The sequence below is a fragment of the Balaenoptera physalus genome, assembly GCF_965194825.1.
Source record: "Balaenoptera physalus genome assembly, chromosome: 7".
Lineage (NCBI taxonomy): Eukaryota > Metazoa > Chordata > Mammalia > Artiodactyla > Balaenopteridae > Balaenoptera > Balaenoptera physalus.
The window spans coordinates 35,165,863-35,184,564 of NC_138886.1; the positions used below are offsets into that span (position 1 = coordinate 35,165,863).

General features: G+C 38.7%; 1 protein-coding gene across 1 annotated transcript in view; it reads right to left on the reverse strand.

Moving 5' to 3' along the window:
- The window catches only part of FRMPD1 (FERM and PDZ domain containing 1), an 84,911-nt gene that overhangs the window by 46,710 nt on the left and 19,499 nt on the right, over nucleotides 1–18,702 (reverse strand). Inside the window, exon 1 of the mRNA XM_082469525.1 lies at nucleotides 1–18,702. This exon is cut by the window's right edge and continues 19,499 nt beyond it. Coding sequence (XP_082325651.1) covers nucleotides 1–101 — 101 coding nt within the window. The 5' untranslated portion in view covers nucleotides 102–18,702.

Below are 18,702 nucleotides of genomic sequence, written 5' to 3' on the forward strand. Positions count from 1 at the left end.
CGGGCCGAGCTGTCCCGGGAGCGCCGGAGCCATCTTGCCACCATTTGTTCTATTCTGTGTGCTTTCCGTGTCTGGAATAAACTGGTCTCCAGCACTTCCATTTACCTAAAAGGAAGAAGAGTTTTCTTAATAAGCTAATCAAAATATTTGGAAGAGGATTCTGACAAATCACTATGATGCTTCCTGTATTTGCCAATTTTAAGACATGCTGATCAAATAACTAGGGCTCTCTTTCTATCTGAAATCAACATACACAGATGCTCAGTGTCTACAGAGAGAACAACGTTAGCAGCCCTCTGCCCTAAGGAGTCCACAGTCTTGTGGTACACAGATAGGCTTTACATCTTAAACGGTTCAACATAAGGATTAGGGAATAAAATAGATAAGCCTTCTCAAGCTGTGACTGTGACCCATTGTCAGAGACACACCTTCTGTGTGACACTGCCCCTCCCACCTCAACTTAGTGTGCATCCCTGGACGGCACAGCTCCATTTTGCCTGCATCAGGAACTGCATGGACGTGGAAGCATTCTAATCACACTGTGCCAACTCTTCTGAGTGCTGCTTCTTTTGCTCAATATTTTATATCTAATTTTTGAATAGGAAATTTTGAATTTGTATAATTCAAACCCCAGATTGTAAAAAAAAAAAAAAAAAAAAAGGATACACAGTTACTGTATTGTGCACTTAAAAATTTGTTAAGAGGGTAGATCTCACGTTAAGTACGTTCTTACCATAATAATAAAAAAAAGATTTTTGTACAGTGAACTTTCTCCTCTCTATCCTTCCCTGCCCCCAGCCACTCAGTTCCCACACCCATACATAATCACTCCTCTCCTACTTGAGATATTTGTCTTTCCAGAGTTTCTGTATGCCTATACAAGCAAATACAAATATAGATTTTATGTGTCCTCTTCTTAACACAAAGGATAGTACACCATACACATTGTTCTGCACCAGGCTTTCTTCATCGATATCTTTCCACATTAATACAAAGAATGCCTCTTCATTCTTTTTGACAGCTACTGAGCATTACATTGTATGAACGTACTGTAATTTAAAAAGTAGTCTTCCCTTGATAGACATTTGGGTTATTGCCAATCTTTTGCTATTCTAAATAATACTGCAGTGAGTTATGTTGTACAAATATCATTTCTGCATATATGCAAAATTATATATTTGGATAAGTTTCCAGATTCTGAATTGCGAGGTCAAAATTTATAAGCATTTGTGCTTTGACAGATATTATCAGGTTACCAAGAAAAATAGTATATATGCTTGAGATTAAATTTTCCTAAAACAACATATATTTATATTTTTCTATTTACTTTTTTAAATACTGGTCTCAACTCACCCAATTAATTTCACAACCCAATAAATATCCACACAAAATAAGATATGACATTGTGAAATAACCATGGATAGAGAGAAAATAAAAAAGAATTATAAGAGATTATGTTGCTTAACACTACACAAACACATTTGGAAACCTTAATAACACGGATGGTTTTCAAGGAAAATATAAATGATACAAGATGACCCTAGAAGAGATAGAAAATCTAAAAAGACAATTACCATAGAAGAGAAAGTTGTTAAAGAGCACACTCCAAAAAATTCCAGGCAGACAGGTTCAAAGGTGAATTCTTACAAATCTATAAGACGTAGCTCACCCTGACAATTTTTTTGTTTTATTTTAAATAGATACTTTTAATTTTGGAATAATTTTAGATGTGTAAAAATGTTGCAAAGATAATACAGTGAGTTCCAATATACCCTTCATTCAGCTTTCCCTAATGTTAGCATCTTACATAATCATTGTAACTTTGTCAAAACTAAGAAATTAACATGGGTACACTAATATTAGCTAAGCTATAAATTTTATTCAGATTTCATCAGTTTTTCCATTTATGCTCCTTTTCTGTTCCAGGATCCAATCCAGGATATCATGCTGCTTTTAGCCAGCTTAGTTTATCTTCCCCAATGCTATGTTAGCTATTCTAGAGCATAAAGAAGGAAATCTTCCAAATTCTTTTTAATCAGTCAGTATAACATTGATACCAATTCTGATAAAAACACTACAATAAGGCAAAAATACAATCTCCCTTATAAATATTAAAGTAAATATCCCAAATAAAATATTAGCAACTAGAATCTATCAGTAATCAGCAGAATAATAGTGGGATCTATACTAGGAGTGCACTAACCATTTTCATATAAAAATGAAAGCAGGACACCCAAACTCATCACTTTAGAAACACGGAGACTTACATTTTTTATCAAATGGCAGCCAAATACAAATTAATGGGTGTAAAACATAGGCTGCAACCAAAAATAAATTCTATTTAGATCAAGGGATGTGTCAGTCTAGCTTTTTTCTCCAATGGGGACAGCAGACCTGAATACTGTCTTCAGTTCTGTACAGCTCACTTTTTAAAATTATAAAAATGAGAGTAGATTTCTGGCTAAACATGGTGAATTGAAACAATGTCTTAATCTCTCTTTTTTCCTAACCTTATAAATTAAAGGAATAAAAAGGGGATAAACCAACAGAATAAAGAGAACAAGAGAGAAGACCATAGACGAGAGATGTCAACAATGTCTGGAAGATAGAAATTGTTTGGAGGAGATATAACTGAGCAGAGCAAAGGAAACAGAAACCAATGTGCTTGCAGAAAGGGACTCTGATGGAAAATGTGCTCATTTGCCCTATGATGGCTCAGGAATTAGAGGCAGCAGCTAGAGGAGAAAGCAGGGATGAGGCATAGGGCTGAAAACGTGGAAACAGGTCTGCATAAAGCAGCAATTATATTCACAGGCCCCATCCCACTGCACTTGCCCACCTAGACAACCATCCCTTCCCTAGCCTTCTGGGGGCAAAAGACTTATTCTTTAGAGAATCCTCAAGAGAGGCTGCACATTTGGGGAGACCAGGCACAACACAGAATACAGGAGTGAAAACAGAAGGATTAAGAAAAATTCTTCTTACTAAACAACAAGACCTCCTTTGCCCAGTTCCCAGAATACTGGCAGCTAGGAATTTACATCTAAAGTAAGAGACTAGAGAATCCTTTTGTGGAGAACTAAACAGCACCAGAGAAAAGACCTTCAGATATTGATGCTTATGGCAACTTGCTGCCAGATCACCCTGCCTTGAAATCTGTCAGTGACCTGTCAGTGAGCCCCACCCGTCATGCAAAGCTTCCAGTCATTTGTTTTTAATGCTTCACTCTTACACATGAATGGATATTTGAGGAAACTTGTATTATAAAAATCAGATCAAAACAAACAGAAGGAACAGAGACAATGAAGGAAACAGAAGAAAAAATGTTAATCTACAATTCAGATCCTCAGAAAGATAAGGTATTACATCCATGAAACAAGAAGAGAATTTTCTTTGAAATAGCACAACCAGAGAACCTGAATTTGGAAACTAAAAATAAGATAGCTGGAATAAAAATTCAGTTGAAAAGTTGAGAAATGTAGTCAATGAAATATTATAGAAAAAGTAACCAAAAGCCAAAGACAGGGAAAAAAGAAAAAATTAGAAATGTATAGTTATCAATCCAGAAGGTCCAATATTCATCCAACATGAGCTCTGTAAGGAGAGAGTAAAGGAAATGGAGGTAAGGAAATTGTTAAATAAGTCAGTAAAGTTTCCCTGAGAAGCCTGTTTCCAGATTAAGAACATCTACTAATTGCCCAGCATAATGAATGAAAAAATACCCACATCAAGAAATAATGTTGTAAAAATTCAGAAACTAGAATAAACAGAGAATATCTTCAAAGCTTTGAGAGAAAAAAATAGATCACATACAAATAATTGAGAATAAAAACGGCATTAGACTTCTTAGTAACAACAATGGAGGCCTGAACACGTGGAAGCCATGCCTTCAAATTCCTGAAGGAAAATAATTTTCAATCTAGAATTCTATACCAAGCCAAACTACCAATCAAATAGTAAAGACATTTAAAAATGTTCAGGTCTCAAAAAATTTACCTCTCATATACACTTTCTCAGGATGCTACTAGAGGATGTATTCCAGCAAAACAAGGAAGTAAATAAAGAAAGAAGGAATGGGATCCAGGAAACTGGGGAAGAAATACAGACAAGAGGCAAAGGGAGCACCCAAGATGACCGTGAAGGGATGTACTATGGTAATGCCTGTATATAAGACCTAGAGAGCAACTTGTATAGACTGGTGCATGAAGACACAGGTCTTAGGGAAAAGAAATAAGAATGGATAGGTTATCTAATGTGTTTCTGCAGAAAATTTCACTGAGAGGCTGTTGGAAGGTGTGAAAAAGTATTAGCAATAAGTATGTGGAAAACTAAGCAAATCAAAACCAGAGAATTATGAAATCCAAAACAAAAAGTTGTACAAGAAAGGAAACAAAATTACAGTTCACTACTTGGCTCAGCACTGAATAATATTTACATTGCCATAATAATGTAAACACTGAAAAATGATTTCTCAAAAACAGTGACATAATGATGCTGGGAGAACATGGTAAAGGAAAGCTAGTATAGTGGTATAAGAGTTAAATTCTCATCTACCATACAAATTAGATAATATATAAAATTAATAAATTGGGAAACAGTAATTCAAGCATATTTCTCAGATATATGGAAGAATAAAACAGAGGAAACAGCTAGAAGAGCTGTAAGAGGTTGCTTCTAAAATAAGAAATTAGAAGCTGAGGAGGAGTGGGTGGGGCAGGGACTGCTGATTTCTATTGTAAGCCCTTAGTACTATTTTTTAGAACTATTTAACTACTTTTAATTATTTAATTTAATTTTAAAAAGTGAATATATGCTTGTAGTAAAACACACAGAAAACTATAAAAATAAACTCTCCTGTAATTCTACCTCCCAGAGTTATCAATTGTTAATTTTCATTCTTTTTCTACATTTACACATGCTATATATTTTTATTAAAATGAGATATTATAGATTTCCCACTTAATATTTCATGAACATAATTCCATATTAATTTAAGCATTTATGTCATTTTAAATTGCTACATAGTATTATTTTCTTTGGCCATATCATAATTTATTCAATAAGTCTATCATTGGATGTTTGTGCTGTTTCAAATTTTTCACTATTATGAAAGCTTTACAATGAATATCCTTATTCATGGTAAATGGCTACTTCCCAGGTATTTTCTTGGGATAATTCCGAGAAATGAAATTACTGGATTTAAGCATATGTTCATTTTTAAGAATTTGGAATGTGTACTGTCAAGTTGCTTCCAAGAAGGTACCAATTTGCACTCCTGCCAGGACAGACCTTTGTAAATACTGAATACTATCATTTTAAAAATATTTGCTAACAGGATGGAAAATAGTGCCTACGTATGATTTAAATGTTTATATTTTGAAAAATACAGAAGACAAAAGTAAATACAATCCACATTCTCATATATATTGGATATTATTTTTAAAATATTTGTTAATGGGATGGAAAGTAGCATCTAATTATTAGTTTAAATATATATTTCTTGAGAAATATAGAAAACAAAAGTCAATGTCACATATAATTCCATCACATTAAAAATTATATAAATTGAGTATCTTTCTTCAAACATCCAATCCAGTTCCCAGAGATTATCACTGTTAACAATTTGGTGGGTATTCACTCTAACTTTGCCCTAAATCTATAGAGACCTATATTACGTATATTAAAATATATAGGCCACAAAAATACAATCATGCTATGCTCAGTGGTCTGCATCTTGCATTTTTTAACTGGTGAATATATCACGGACATATTTCCAGATCAGAGCTCATTATATCAATAGTTTTGATTTGAAGTTATTTGATTACTTGTATATCTGGACATTTTTTATGCACTATGGCCATTTATGGTTTTTTTGTTACTTTTTTATTTCTGGTTTTTCCTTATCTTTCTACTAGAATGTCTGCCTTCTTGTTATCGCAAAAGCTCTTTTATAATAAGGATTATTTAATGTCCTTTTGCCATGGACACAAAACCACATCATATTTCTGTGAGACTTACTAGGGAGGGTCAAGAATGTAGGTTCTAGTGTCCTGACAACACAGAGACTAACCACAAAGGATACAAAAATAAATGTCCAGTAAAGCCTACAGCATATTGTTTTCAAGTATCAATTGCCTCAGTCAGGCCCTTAACAGGAGTGAGTCAGCTAGCAATTATAGGATATGGAGGTTAACTTGGTTTGCCTTATGTCTCAGCATCACACTTTCAGCACCTTCCTGTAGGGGTCTGGGATGCTAAGGACACTTAAAACCAAGTCATATAAAGACTCACTGAAAAATCAGAGAATGTTTATTCAGCAAAGATTTGGAGGTGGCCTATATGATCATGGTTCCCAAGTGGCCAAAAGACCACCAGGTAGAAGAGACATATGCCATATGTTTCTGGGGTGCAGAGCCAAGATTAATGGGGGAATGCCACAGAGAGGGAGACTCCAGCTCAGGCTAAGGCTAGACCTCTCTAGTGTTCCTAGTGATCCAAGAACAGGATGAGTTTTCTCAAGAATTAGCAAGATCCTGGTCACTGAAGGCAGTCAAGCAGAGGCTGGATAACTAACTCTGCATGGATGTAGAAGGGACCTTACAGTGGAGTTCAGGGACCAGATGACTTCTGCAGTTTTTCCATCCATGTGACTTGAGGTCTCTACTAGATCTAAAAAGCAGACAAGATGATATTTGTTGTGCTCTGTCTCAAAATTCAAAGACCCACATCCCCTGGCGTAGCTGGAACTCCTGAAGTCACCACATCTCTGTAAGATACAAAATCTCTGACCACTATGTTGTTTCAATCTCCAAATGACCGCAGTGTTGCCAAGGATCTCAGACTCATCCATAATGATTTTCCATTCCTTTCGAAGGTCATCAAACTGCAGTGGTTACTTACAGAGGATTATTACAAACACAAATACAGCTTAGCTAATTGATTTCTGTAAACATATATGGCTCTAATTAAAAGAATTAATTTGCATTATATATCTGGACTGTGGGTAGGGACATGCCTTCATCTAGGAATCCCCGAAGACCAAACAAATGACATCACCCAAGCCATTATAAGTGCTCCCTGACTCAGCAAAGCCTGAGCAGGACAGTTTAAAGTCAAGAAAATGACCTGCTAATGGTTTTAATATTTGCCTCTGGATTGCTGAGCCAATGGAAGAAAATAAGAGCCTAGATAATTCCCAAACATTTGAATCTTCTCTACAATCCCATTGCCAAGAAGTCATCCGGCCTCTAATTGTTCTGTCATTCATTGTTAGACCAGCTGCTTTACAGAAAGCTAAATTCCACACCTCCGTCTCCGCAGCTTCAGTCCTCCACAGTAATGTTGCCCTCCGAGCACTCTTCCTCGCCCCACCACCAGTGCACCCTCCAGAATAAATCATCTCCCTCTTCTATACATCAGTCTTTCTGGACCTGAACATAGCAATCTTGCCTCCTCTGCCCTGGACTAAACATCCTCAGTTCCTTCAGCAGGTCTTCATAAGACAGGATCACTTTAGATCACCCTCCTGTGGGCACACACTAATTTGGCAAAATCCCTTAAAGAGCGTGAATCCTCAAACGGAACACACTTCTGGTTGTCTGGAACAAAGTACTAAGAAGAAACAAACTCAAAATATTTTGCAAATGGAGAAGAAGACCAAATACATTAGGGTGATAGCTATCTTACAAATAGACAATTAAGGATATAAACCCTTCAAAAGGGATATAAGAGGTGATAACAAAGAACTTCAGGAAACCATTAACTGCTAATGAGAAATGAAAAACATCAAAGGAGGCAGCAATGGATAGAAGAGAAAGTGAAGAGTTAAAAATCACTTACACTAAATTGAAATTAAAAAAAAAAAAACCAGATAGCAATTTAAGTGAAACTGTCAGAGCTACAATCAGATTGAGGATATTCAATTTACAAATAATAGGAGCTAGCAGAGAAAAGAGAAAAGGAATGCACAAAATTGTAATCAAAGAAAGAGTTAAAGGTAAATTTCTTGAGCTGGAAAATATGTTTCAAATATAAAGAGCACAAAAAGAAGCTCTCAGATATAGGCCTCAAGGAAGGTTCCTTACACATCAGCTCAAGTTCTTAAATGTAAAGACTAAGGAATCAGCCTTGAAATCAGTTTTACAAGGGAAAAAAAAGCTTCCCTGGTGGTGCAGTGGTTAAGAATCTGCCTGCCAATGCCGGAAACACGGGTTCAAGCTCTGGTCCGGGAAGATCCGCGGAGCAACTAAGCCCGTGCGCCACAACTACTGAGACTGCGCTCTAGAGACCACGAGCCACAATTACTGAGCCCACGTGCCACAACTACTGAAGCCCACGCACCTAGAGCCCAGTGCTCCGCAACAAGGCAAGCCACCGCAACGAGAAGCCCGCGCACCGCAACGAAGAGTAGCCCCCCGCAACTAGAGAAAGACCGCGTGCAACAACGAAGACCCAATGCAGCTAAAAATAAAATAAATTTTTTTAAAAAAGTAAAAGAGGAAAAGAATATGATAATTTGAAAAAGATTAGGTTCATATGCTTTGTAGCATATTATTTAGGTACAGATGTAGACTCCGTTCATTATTTCTCTCTCTGGGGAATGTAAAAGCTTTACAAGAGTCTGTTCTTGAAAGATATCCTTGGGAGTCATTCTGTGATGTTTTCAACCTACTAGTGAAGGTCTTTTGTCAGTTTAGTGGTTTTTTTCTTTCACTATTTTTCCTCTTATTATACTGTCATAAACTTGAGCATAGAGAACATGTCTTATCCCTTTTAATTCTCTCTCAGGACCTGTCACATAGGCTCAATAAATGTTTGTTGAATGACTGAATGAACAAAATTAAAATAAAAGCAGAAATAAACTGGAAAATTAGAATAAAGTTTCACTTAATAAAGACAAAATTAATGTGGGTTCTTTTTTTTTTTTATTTTTAAAAGAAGACTGTTTTTTTTTTCACACACACACACTGTATTTTATTTTTACAAGAGATAAATAGACTGACACCAAGCATTGTACATGGATGACCACAACAAAAGCAACAATGATTGCAATTACCAAACATGAAACACATTCATACTATGTCATAATATTGACATTCAGTCCAGTAATCCTCCACTGTAACAGCTCCTTTACTTTGCAGTGAAAATTGATTTCTATATTCTTTGCCTCTGAGTCCTTGTGGGATTTTTTTTTTTAATTCAAACAGAAAGTCACAAAAATTATACTCATCCTCATCAGTTCACTCAGTCCCATGTAATTAATTTTTTTTTTCATCTTGATCTTTTGTTAGCACTTTTATGAGTTCATCAGTCCTTCATTAGAGTTCTGAAAATGCTTATTCATTCAGTGGGTTCTTAAAGATTGACAAAAACAGTAAACCACTCTGATACAAGTTATTATTAACAAAATGAGAAATAAGCAAAGACAAACATTAGGGAAAAAACATTAGAGAGTGTCATACATGTTGTACACACTTTAGATAAGCTAAGTAATATAGGTGGTTTTGGAAGATATATTTGGAATGCATCTTTCTAGAGTCTTCCTGTTAAGTCCTTCAATTTTCCTGAGGGGCAGACTCCTGGGTAACAAGGTCAGCCTCATAGAATGGTGTCTCCCAAGATTTCCATATCAACCCTTTGGTATATAAGTGCATTCGTACCTGTGAAGGGATTTTCCTAGACCAGTTCCTTGGGCATAGTGGAAGAAATACTTTCCACGTAGGGTGTTAAAAGGAGAAGATTCTAAGACCCATACTGAAAGATGAAAATAGGATTCTCACCAAAGAAACACCCTGGTTGTAGCCTCTGGAAATCCAAGATGTTGATCTTTCCTGGATGTGCTGAAGATTCCATTTATTCAGAAATAAATCTAATTCACTAAACACACATTCATTGAAAAAACACTCACAGGGAGATCAGCTTGGTGCTTTGTGACCACCTAGAGGGGTGGGATGGGGAGGGTGGGAGGGAGATGCAAGAGGGAGGAGATATGCAGATATATGTATATGTATAGTGGATTCACTTTGTTATAAAGCAGAAACTAACACACCATTGTAAAGCAATTATACTCCAATAAAGATGTCAAAAAAAAAAGAAAAAACACTCAGTGCAGGTGACCAAGAATGAGCGATGAGTAAGATGCAGCCCCTACCTCAGGAAAGGGTCAACCCCCTTTCTGTTCTCTGCCTGCTGGTACGAGATGCTTGGCAAGGTGGTCAGTGTATTTGGCTCATTTATTCTATGGTTTCCACAAATTACTTCTATCTGCAGCTATCCTAAGGCCGATCAGCTCCAGGAAACTGAGGTACTTCAACACCTTTACCCCCCAAAGCAAAGAACCAGATCTAAAATTAAAAATTTGAGTAAATCTATAACTGCAGAAGAAATTTTGAAAGTGAATTTTTCAAAAATCTATTAAAAAATCCACACAGAACTTGAAGGTTGTTGTGTTTATCAGAGAATTATTTCAAACTCTCTCTCAAAAATTAATAGACAATATTCTTCAACAAAGAAAAATGATAGCATGCTACCAAGTTCTTCTAATAATGCAAAGGTAGCCCTGAATTTAAAATCTTACAAAGCTTACACTAAAAAGTAACATAGAGGCCAATCTCACTCACTAAATACAAAATTCCTAAACAAGATCCTGGCCAGAAAATGTTAATAATTCTTGAAGCTAGGAGATGGGTATTTAAACTTCATTTTACTATTCTCTTGACTTTTGTGTACTATAAAAATTCTTCTTAATAAACTGTTTTTTAATTAAAAAAATTACCTCCAGCAAAATCCAGCAACAACACATTACAAGGATAATACACCATAATCAAGTTGGATTTATCCTAAGAATGAAAAGTTCAATTTAAGGAAAACTATTACTATGTTTTAGCTTACAAATAGAAAAAATAATAAAATAGGTGAGCATATCATAAGATGCTGGAAAATCATTCGTTCTATGTAGTTTAGTCTCCTTGTTTTGATTTAAAAAAACAGAAATACCAGGCAGTTCAATATCATTTTAGAATGAAATATAAAAGCATTCCACTTAAAGGGAAAATAAAATTACAGTGTTCATCACAACACTATAGTAGCCAGCAAGTGTGATACAACATGAAAGAGAAATGAGAGATAAATACAGCAAAGGAACTTAAACCACCAGTGCCTACAGGTGACATGATTGCATATGGGCCTCAATTTCAACATATCGGAGATAATAACTAACCTGGGCAAAACTGTAAAGTTGTGAAGACTTAGGAGACTTTACAGACAATCACAAGTATTGAAAAGGACTGTATGTATAAAAGGAGTCTGGACTTGTTCTGAATGAAACCTAAAGTAAAAATTTATCTAAGTTCAAGAAGACAAATTCAATTCAATGTAAACAACTTTTCTCTTTAGTTTTTCTTAAGGGAAATTTTAAAGCATACACAAATCAGACAGAATAGAATCACGAATCTCCATGCACCCAGGGAGTTAGCTTTAACATTTAACCATTTTGTCCATCTTGTAAAAGACTTTTCATAATCAGAGCTATCAAAATGGCACTGGGCTACCCAGGTGAAGAGAGAGCTTTTCATCACTGAGGTGTGCAAGAAATATAAAAGATATTAGCAGGTCAGGGATCCTATAAGGGGCAGTCAAAATTGGCTGGGGACTAGATCAATATGTGCCTTCCAAGCCTGGGAGTCTATGATTTAGGAGGTGAAATGAATCCAAATTGTGTGCTGGCCTGGACCAGATAATAAACAACTTGAAAGCAGAGTTTCTTCTCTTAGTCATCTTTGTATCTCCAGTTCCCAACATAAATAGATATTCAATAAACTTAGTGTTTGTTAAATGAATAAATGACAAATGAATGAATGGAACACAAAATGCAATGGTGGAACTTCTACACACCAGTAATAAACAAACTCTCTCTCTCCCTCTATATATCTTCTTATAACATTTAATCTCCAATATACCCAAGGTCTGAGGATATAAACCAACTGATGACACAAGGAAAAAACCACGAACAAGAAACCAAAATGCATGGCAAACATCCAGCCTTTCGAATAATGAGAGAAAATAAATTACCAAACTAGCATTTTCTCTTAAACTAACATAAATAATTGTTAAAATGTCTTGACCTTCCTCCCTTGGCTCCTGTGACATCTGTCTTCTCACTCTCCTCCAGCCTCTCAGACTACACCTACTCAGCTACTCCTCTTCCCTCCATCATCTAATTCTAGGTTCTAGTTCTCAGCTCCCTTCTTATCTAATTAAATGTGACACCTATCATTTCTAAACCAGTAGTTCCCAAACTTCATGGCACATTAGAATCACCTGGGGAGCTTTTAACAATCCCAGATCACACCCTAGACCAATCAAATCAGAATGTCTGAAGGTGCAAGCCAGACGCTGGTAGTTTTTAAAGACCCCCCACAACCCTGCCTGGTGATTCCAACGTATAACAAAGTTTGAGGTTCACTGCTCTAAACACTCTCCACGGGCGATGTCATTTACTCCCCCAGTTTCAGCTGCTTTGAGAATCATCTGCCTCTTTAGGATCTCTACCAAGATGTCCCATAAGCACTTGAGTCAGTCATATCTAAAATAGAATTCACCATCTTTCTTTGCTCTGCTCCTCAAATCCTCTCCTCCAAGGTGGAACATCTTGTTGAAGGAGACCACCATTTAATTTTCTAACTGCCCAAGTCAAAAATCATTCTTGACTCTTTCCCCCTGTTTCATGCCCCACATTGAGCCAGTCACCACGTTCTATTGACTTTGCTACCAATTACCTTAATCTCTCACCAACTCTCTTTTCTTAGTGCTACAGCCATTGTTCAAACTTTGATCCTGTCTGAAATACTACGATAATCTCCTAGCCAGTCTCTATGCTTCTAGACTTACCCTCCATCAATCTATCCTCCATATGGCTGCCAAAATGATATAATGTAATTCTAATCATGTCACTTTTATTTTTAAAATCCTTTAGTGGTTTCCCTTCATCTTTAGGATAACATCTGAGCTCAAGAATTACAATAATATTAAAAACCCAACTACATTAACATGCTGTCATTTACTATGTGCCAGACACTGGGCTAAGTAATTTATATGTGTTTTCTTATTTAATGCTTATTACAATCCTCACTTACAAAAAGGAAACTGAGGCATGAAGAAGTTAAGTAATTTGGCCAAAAGTACATAGCAAGCAAGTGGCAGAACTGGAATTCCCAATCAGATTAGCTTGCTTGTCTCTGGAGCTAGACTCAACCACTCCCTCCCACTGCCTCCCTCCCAGCCTTGGAGCAGCAGTCAAAGCCTTTTGTGACCTGGCCCCTGCCTACCTGTCTGTCTCATCTCCCTCACACTGCACACACCATCAGATCTGAATTATCCACTGTTCCCCAAACAGGCCCTGATTTCTCACACTGTCATGCCTCTGTAGATGCTGTTTCCTCTGCCTAGTCCACATGCCCTGCCTGTCACCCACCAAATTCCTACTTGCACTTCAGTGAGCGGGCACAGTAGTACACTGGTCGAGTACCAACACTTCCCTCTCTGGCTTGTTTTCTCATCTGTAAGAACAATTACAATGATCCCTGCCCAGCTATGTTCCAGGGTTGGTGAAAGGTTTACATTCCATTATGTTGTGACAATTCTTTGAAAACTATAAAGTTCTATGCAGATGTGCCCATGAGAAACCTCTTTTTCTGAGGTAGTGTAAAGCTAAGTTGTATGACCAAATCTGAGACAAAAGTTTGAAGTATAAGAAGTTTATCTCTGCCATAAAAAGGAATGAAGTCCTGATACGTGCTACAGCATGGATAAACCTTGAAAACATTACACAAAGTAGAAGCAGCCAGTCACAAAAGGCCACACATTGTATGATTCCATTTATACGAAATGTGCAGAATGGACAAATCCATAGGGACAGAACATTGATTAGTGTTTGCCAGGGGCTGTGGGAAAGGGGAAATGAAGATTGACTGCTAATGGGTAAGGGGTGTATTTTGGGGGTGATAAATGTTCTGGAATTAGACAGTGGTGATGGCTGTATAACCTTGTGAATATATTAAAAACCACTGAATTGTATACTTTAAAAGAGTGAATTTTATGGTATGTGAATTATGACTCAATTTGAAAAAAAGAAGTTTCTCTCTGGCACCTAGCTTAACCCTTCTGCCCCCTTTCCCCTGGTGGTAAGTAATATCCAACTCCAGTAAGGAACCTGTTTTTCCTCATATCCTTCCCCCCATTCTTTCTTAGTAAAACCCAGAACACTGGTTCCCTAAAAGCATTAGAAGCATCTGGAGGGCTGGTTAAAACACAAATTGCTGGGGCCCCAGAGTTTCTAATTCAGTAGGTTTAGAGGGCCCAAGAATTTGCATTTCTAACATATCTCTAGATAAAAGCTAGGGAATCTTTTTTCTTTTTTAATATTTATTTATTTTTATTTATTTATTTTCTTTATTTTTTTGGCTGCGTCCAGTCTTAGTTGTGGCACACAGGATCTTCGTTGCGGCGCTCAGGTTTCTCTCTAGTTGTGGCGCGCAGGCTCCAGGGCATGTGGGCTCTGTAGTTTGCGGCATGCAGGCTCTCTCGTTGAGGTGCGCGAGCTCAGTAGCCCCACGGCCTGTGGAATCGTAGTTCCCTGACCAGGAATCGAACCCGTGTCCCTTGCATTGAAGGCAGATTCTTTACCACTGGACCACCCGGGAAGTTCCAAAGCTAAGGAATCTGAAAAGACCACTGAGCTGAAAGTCAGGAGACCTGGATTCTCTTCCTGACTTTGACTCTAATTAAGCCTGGAATTGTACAAGTCTCCAAACCTCTGGTTATCTCTTTTATCTTAACATTGAATTTCTCTAAGAATCTGCCAATTCTAAAATTGTATCATCTCATCAGTTCCCTTCTTATGTCCTCCAGTGCTTCCCATCTCTAATATCCAACCTCTGCCCAGATGTCCAACTCAATTTCTCACCTGACAAGTTTGGAAAAGGAAGGGAACTAACATATGTATAACTGATAGCATGTTATTTACTTCTCATGACTGTCCCGCATGGTGGGAATCCATAACTGCATTTTGAGGACCAGGAAGCTGAGTATTCTAGAGGTTAAAGAACATCCTCCGGGGCTTCCCTGGTGGCACAGTGGTTAAGAATCCGCCTGCCAATGCAAGGGACACGGGTTCAAGCCCTGGTCCAGGAAGATCCCACATGTCGCACAGCAACTAAGCCCGTGTGCCACAACTACTGAGCCTGCGCTCTAGAGGCCTTGAGCCACAACTACTGAAGCCCACGCACCTCTAGCCCGAGCTCCGCAACAAGAGAAGCCACCACAATGAGAAGCCCGTGCACCGCAGCGAAGAGTAGCCCCTGTGTGCCGCAACTAGAGAAAGCTGCGCTCAGCGACAGAGACCCAACGCAGCCAAAAAATAAATAATAAATAAATAATTTATTTTAAAAAAATTATTAAAAAAAAAACTTCCTCCAAGTGGCCAAGGGGACCCAAGGCCCCATCCTCCTCCTATCACGTTATTTCTGTTCCAATGCTTCTCTGTCCCTCAAAACAGCCCTAGGTGGCCACTCCTGTGCATTTGTTCATGATATCCTCACTTTCTGAGACTTATTCAAATCCTATCTAACCTTCAAAACCCAGCTCCAGCTCCACCACATCCAGGGTGGGTTCCTGCCTACCGGTCTACCATGAACCACGTGGTTCCCCAATCGCAGAGCTATTGTGTTGTGTCTTACCCGCCATTAGCCCCTGACCTCCTTGTCTATGCTCTTGTCTTGTGTTTCCTAACTTCATATGGATTCAGATCTTGATTTTTGCCCCCTACATAGTGAACTCCTTGAGAGCAGGAGAAAGGCATCCTATTTCTTCACAATCCCTGCAGGGTCCAGCAGAATGCCTTGAGCTCAACCAACATTTGTTAAATTAATAATGCAGGTTATAGATGTCTGAAATGCTACGGTAAGCTCAGAACACTAGAACAAGAGGCAGTTTCAATTCTTGAAGTTCCAGGCCAAAAGAAAAAGTTATTTGCAAAGATTTTAGGGAAACGCATATTTACGTTTCTATGTCAATGATTTGACGTTGCCTTGGTTCATTACAGTGATCCCAGCTCAGTGAGAGAGAATGGGCTGCTTCTCACACCTGCATTAATTTTCTAAAAGGAGGGGACTTCCCTGGTGGGCCAGTGGGTAAGACTCTGCACTCCCAACGCAGAGGGCCCAGGTTCGATCCCTGGTCGGGGAACTAGATCCCACATGCATGCCACAACTAAGGAGTTCGCATGCCACAACAAAGATCCCGCGTGCCACAATTAAGATCCAGTGCAGCCAAAATAAATAAATAAAATTTTCTAAAAGGAATTCGGATTAAGATGATGCTTTATCAGAAAAATGACAGGTCTGAGAAAGTGTGAAAGGCAGGGGGACCATGTCAGCAACTGCCAGACTACCACACCTGTAACATGCGCAGTCTGCATAAAAAGATTCTATAGTACAGTGCCTCTTACTTTACCTTCAGCCTAAACAATAATATTCATCAAATCACAGGTCTGATCATGCTAGATATGGGTTTCTTCCCGATACACATTAAAGTAAATATACAACTATTTCAAGAAAAATGTTTGTTCCTGTATCACCTAAAACCATCTTGGGTTCCATGTGGTACAAAAACAAGCCTTTGGAAAACATGGGTTCAAGGCATCACCATGCCACCCAGATTTCACATTTGCCTAACAGGATTAGACGTCTCTCAGGAAGGGCATAGCCTCTTATCTACCTCAGTGCAGATGGCCTCTGCATGGCCCTCTGGGAGCAACAGGGTGGCAGCAGGAACAGTCAGCACGATGGGGCCCCAGCCTGTGCGTTTCTCTTGCTAGTGATCTAAGGGCCCTAGGACCCAGGAGACTGGAAACTCGTCACACAAGTCATCTACTTTATCAGATGGACAGTGAGCCCTGGAAAGAACGTGGGAAAAAGCTGCCACCAACAATAACACTGTCTGCAAGGCCTTACCTCACCACAGCTATGCTTGAAGGGGCCCTGTAGGCAGCCCCAAAGGTGGATGGCAAAATGACATTGCCGAGTTGGCTGTAGCTGCCAAGGCTCTTGGTCCACCCTGGGCAGGAACAGAAGCACTTCAGGGAGACAGAACACCTGCAATCAGCCCTATCAGCAGGACACTTGACCCAAGTCAAGTACATTCCCTCTCTGAGTTTCAATTTTCCTACCTGTAAAGTTAAGGGTCAAGCATGGATGTACCTTGAAAACATTGTACTAAGTGAAAGGAGGCAGTCACTGAGGACATACATGTTATATGATTCCATTCATATGAAAGTCCAGAAGAGGCAAATCTAGAGTGACAGAAAGGAATTAGTGCTTGCTTAGGTCAGGGGACTTGGGGAAAGAGTGTAGCAAAATAGACAAAACTGCCTACCCTCATGAAGCTTATGTTCTAGTGGAGGCTCCCACTAGACAAGAAATGACAAACATAATAAAGGAAATTAATTAAGGATGTTAAAAACTGGTAAGTGCTAGGGAGAAAAAAGAGAATTAGATTATCAGTGTCGTGGAGCTGGAAGTCAGGGGTCAGGCCAAAGTTTGTTCACTTTTTGAGATCCCCTTATGGGTTCTCCCATTCATATCTCCAGAAGGCCACAGAGTTCCTCTCTTTCTTTCCAATTCTCTAAGTCGAATCTCTAGTCAAGCCCTTAGCTGTGACATACCTGGACAGACATCATCTTGGCTCCTGTTTCCCTTTCCTCCCGAGTCAAGGCTAGCATCCACACATTCATTCAGGAAACAGTCAGTGATCAGCAGCAATGTGCCAGGTACAGGGGCTGAGGGGGACACTGAGACAAGTGAGCACAGTTCTCACCCTCAGGGAGTTTGTAATTCACTGGGGGAATCAGAGCTATAAACACCTAATTGTAATTCAGAGCAGAATGGAAGTAGTGATCTGCTGGAGAGACATGAGCAAAGTTTGTGAGTGTTTTGCAACGTCCTCTGCAGTTTTCAAAGCAGTCTCATGGGCATGGAGATCTCATGTGGTGGTCACATCCTCATCCTCTCCTTCTGTGCTTTGACAGTGCTGCTGGGCTCAAGGCTCTTCCCCAGAGACCTCTCATGTCAAGTGCACAGGCCTGGACATGACCTGGGTTCTAATCCCAACTCTCACTAACTTGTGCATCTTTGGACAAGTACCTTAGCCTCCCTGAACCTGTCATCTGTGAAGTGAACTGACTTCACCTACCTCACAGTAAATTAGATAATCTAATTATCTAATTATATAGTACAGGGGCTTGGGGGAGGAGGGAATAGGGTATGTTTGTTTGATGGGTACAGGATTTCCTTTTGAGGCGATGAAAAAATTCAGAAACTAGATAGTGGTAATGGTAGCACAACATTGTGAATATACTTAATGACACTGAATTGTGCACTTTAAAATGACTTTTTAAAGGTAAATTTTATGTTCCGTGTATTTTGCCACACACGCACAAAAGAATATGTGACCAACCATTTCAAATACAGTCAAGACAGCCAAAAGATCCATCCTGAAAAGGGGCCTTGGGGATTGGGACCTTCATGATAATACGTTTTCCCTGGGGCTACCTGCTGCTACACAGGTGCACAAAGTATCCAGGTGCTGGACCAGAAGCCCATTAGGGCCTTTCCATCTCAGAGATCATAAGATCCTGAAGCTTTTAGT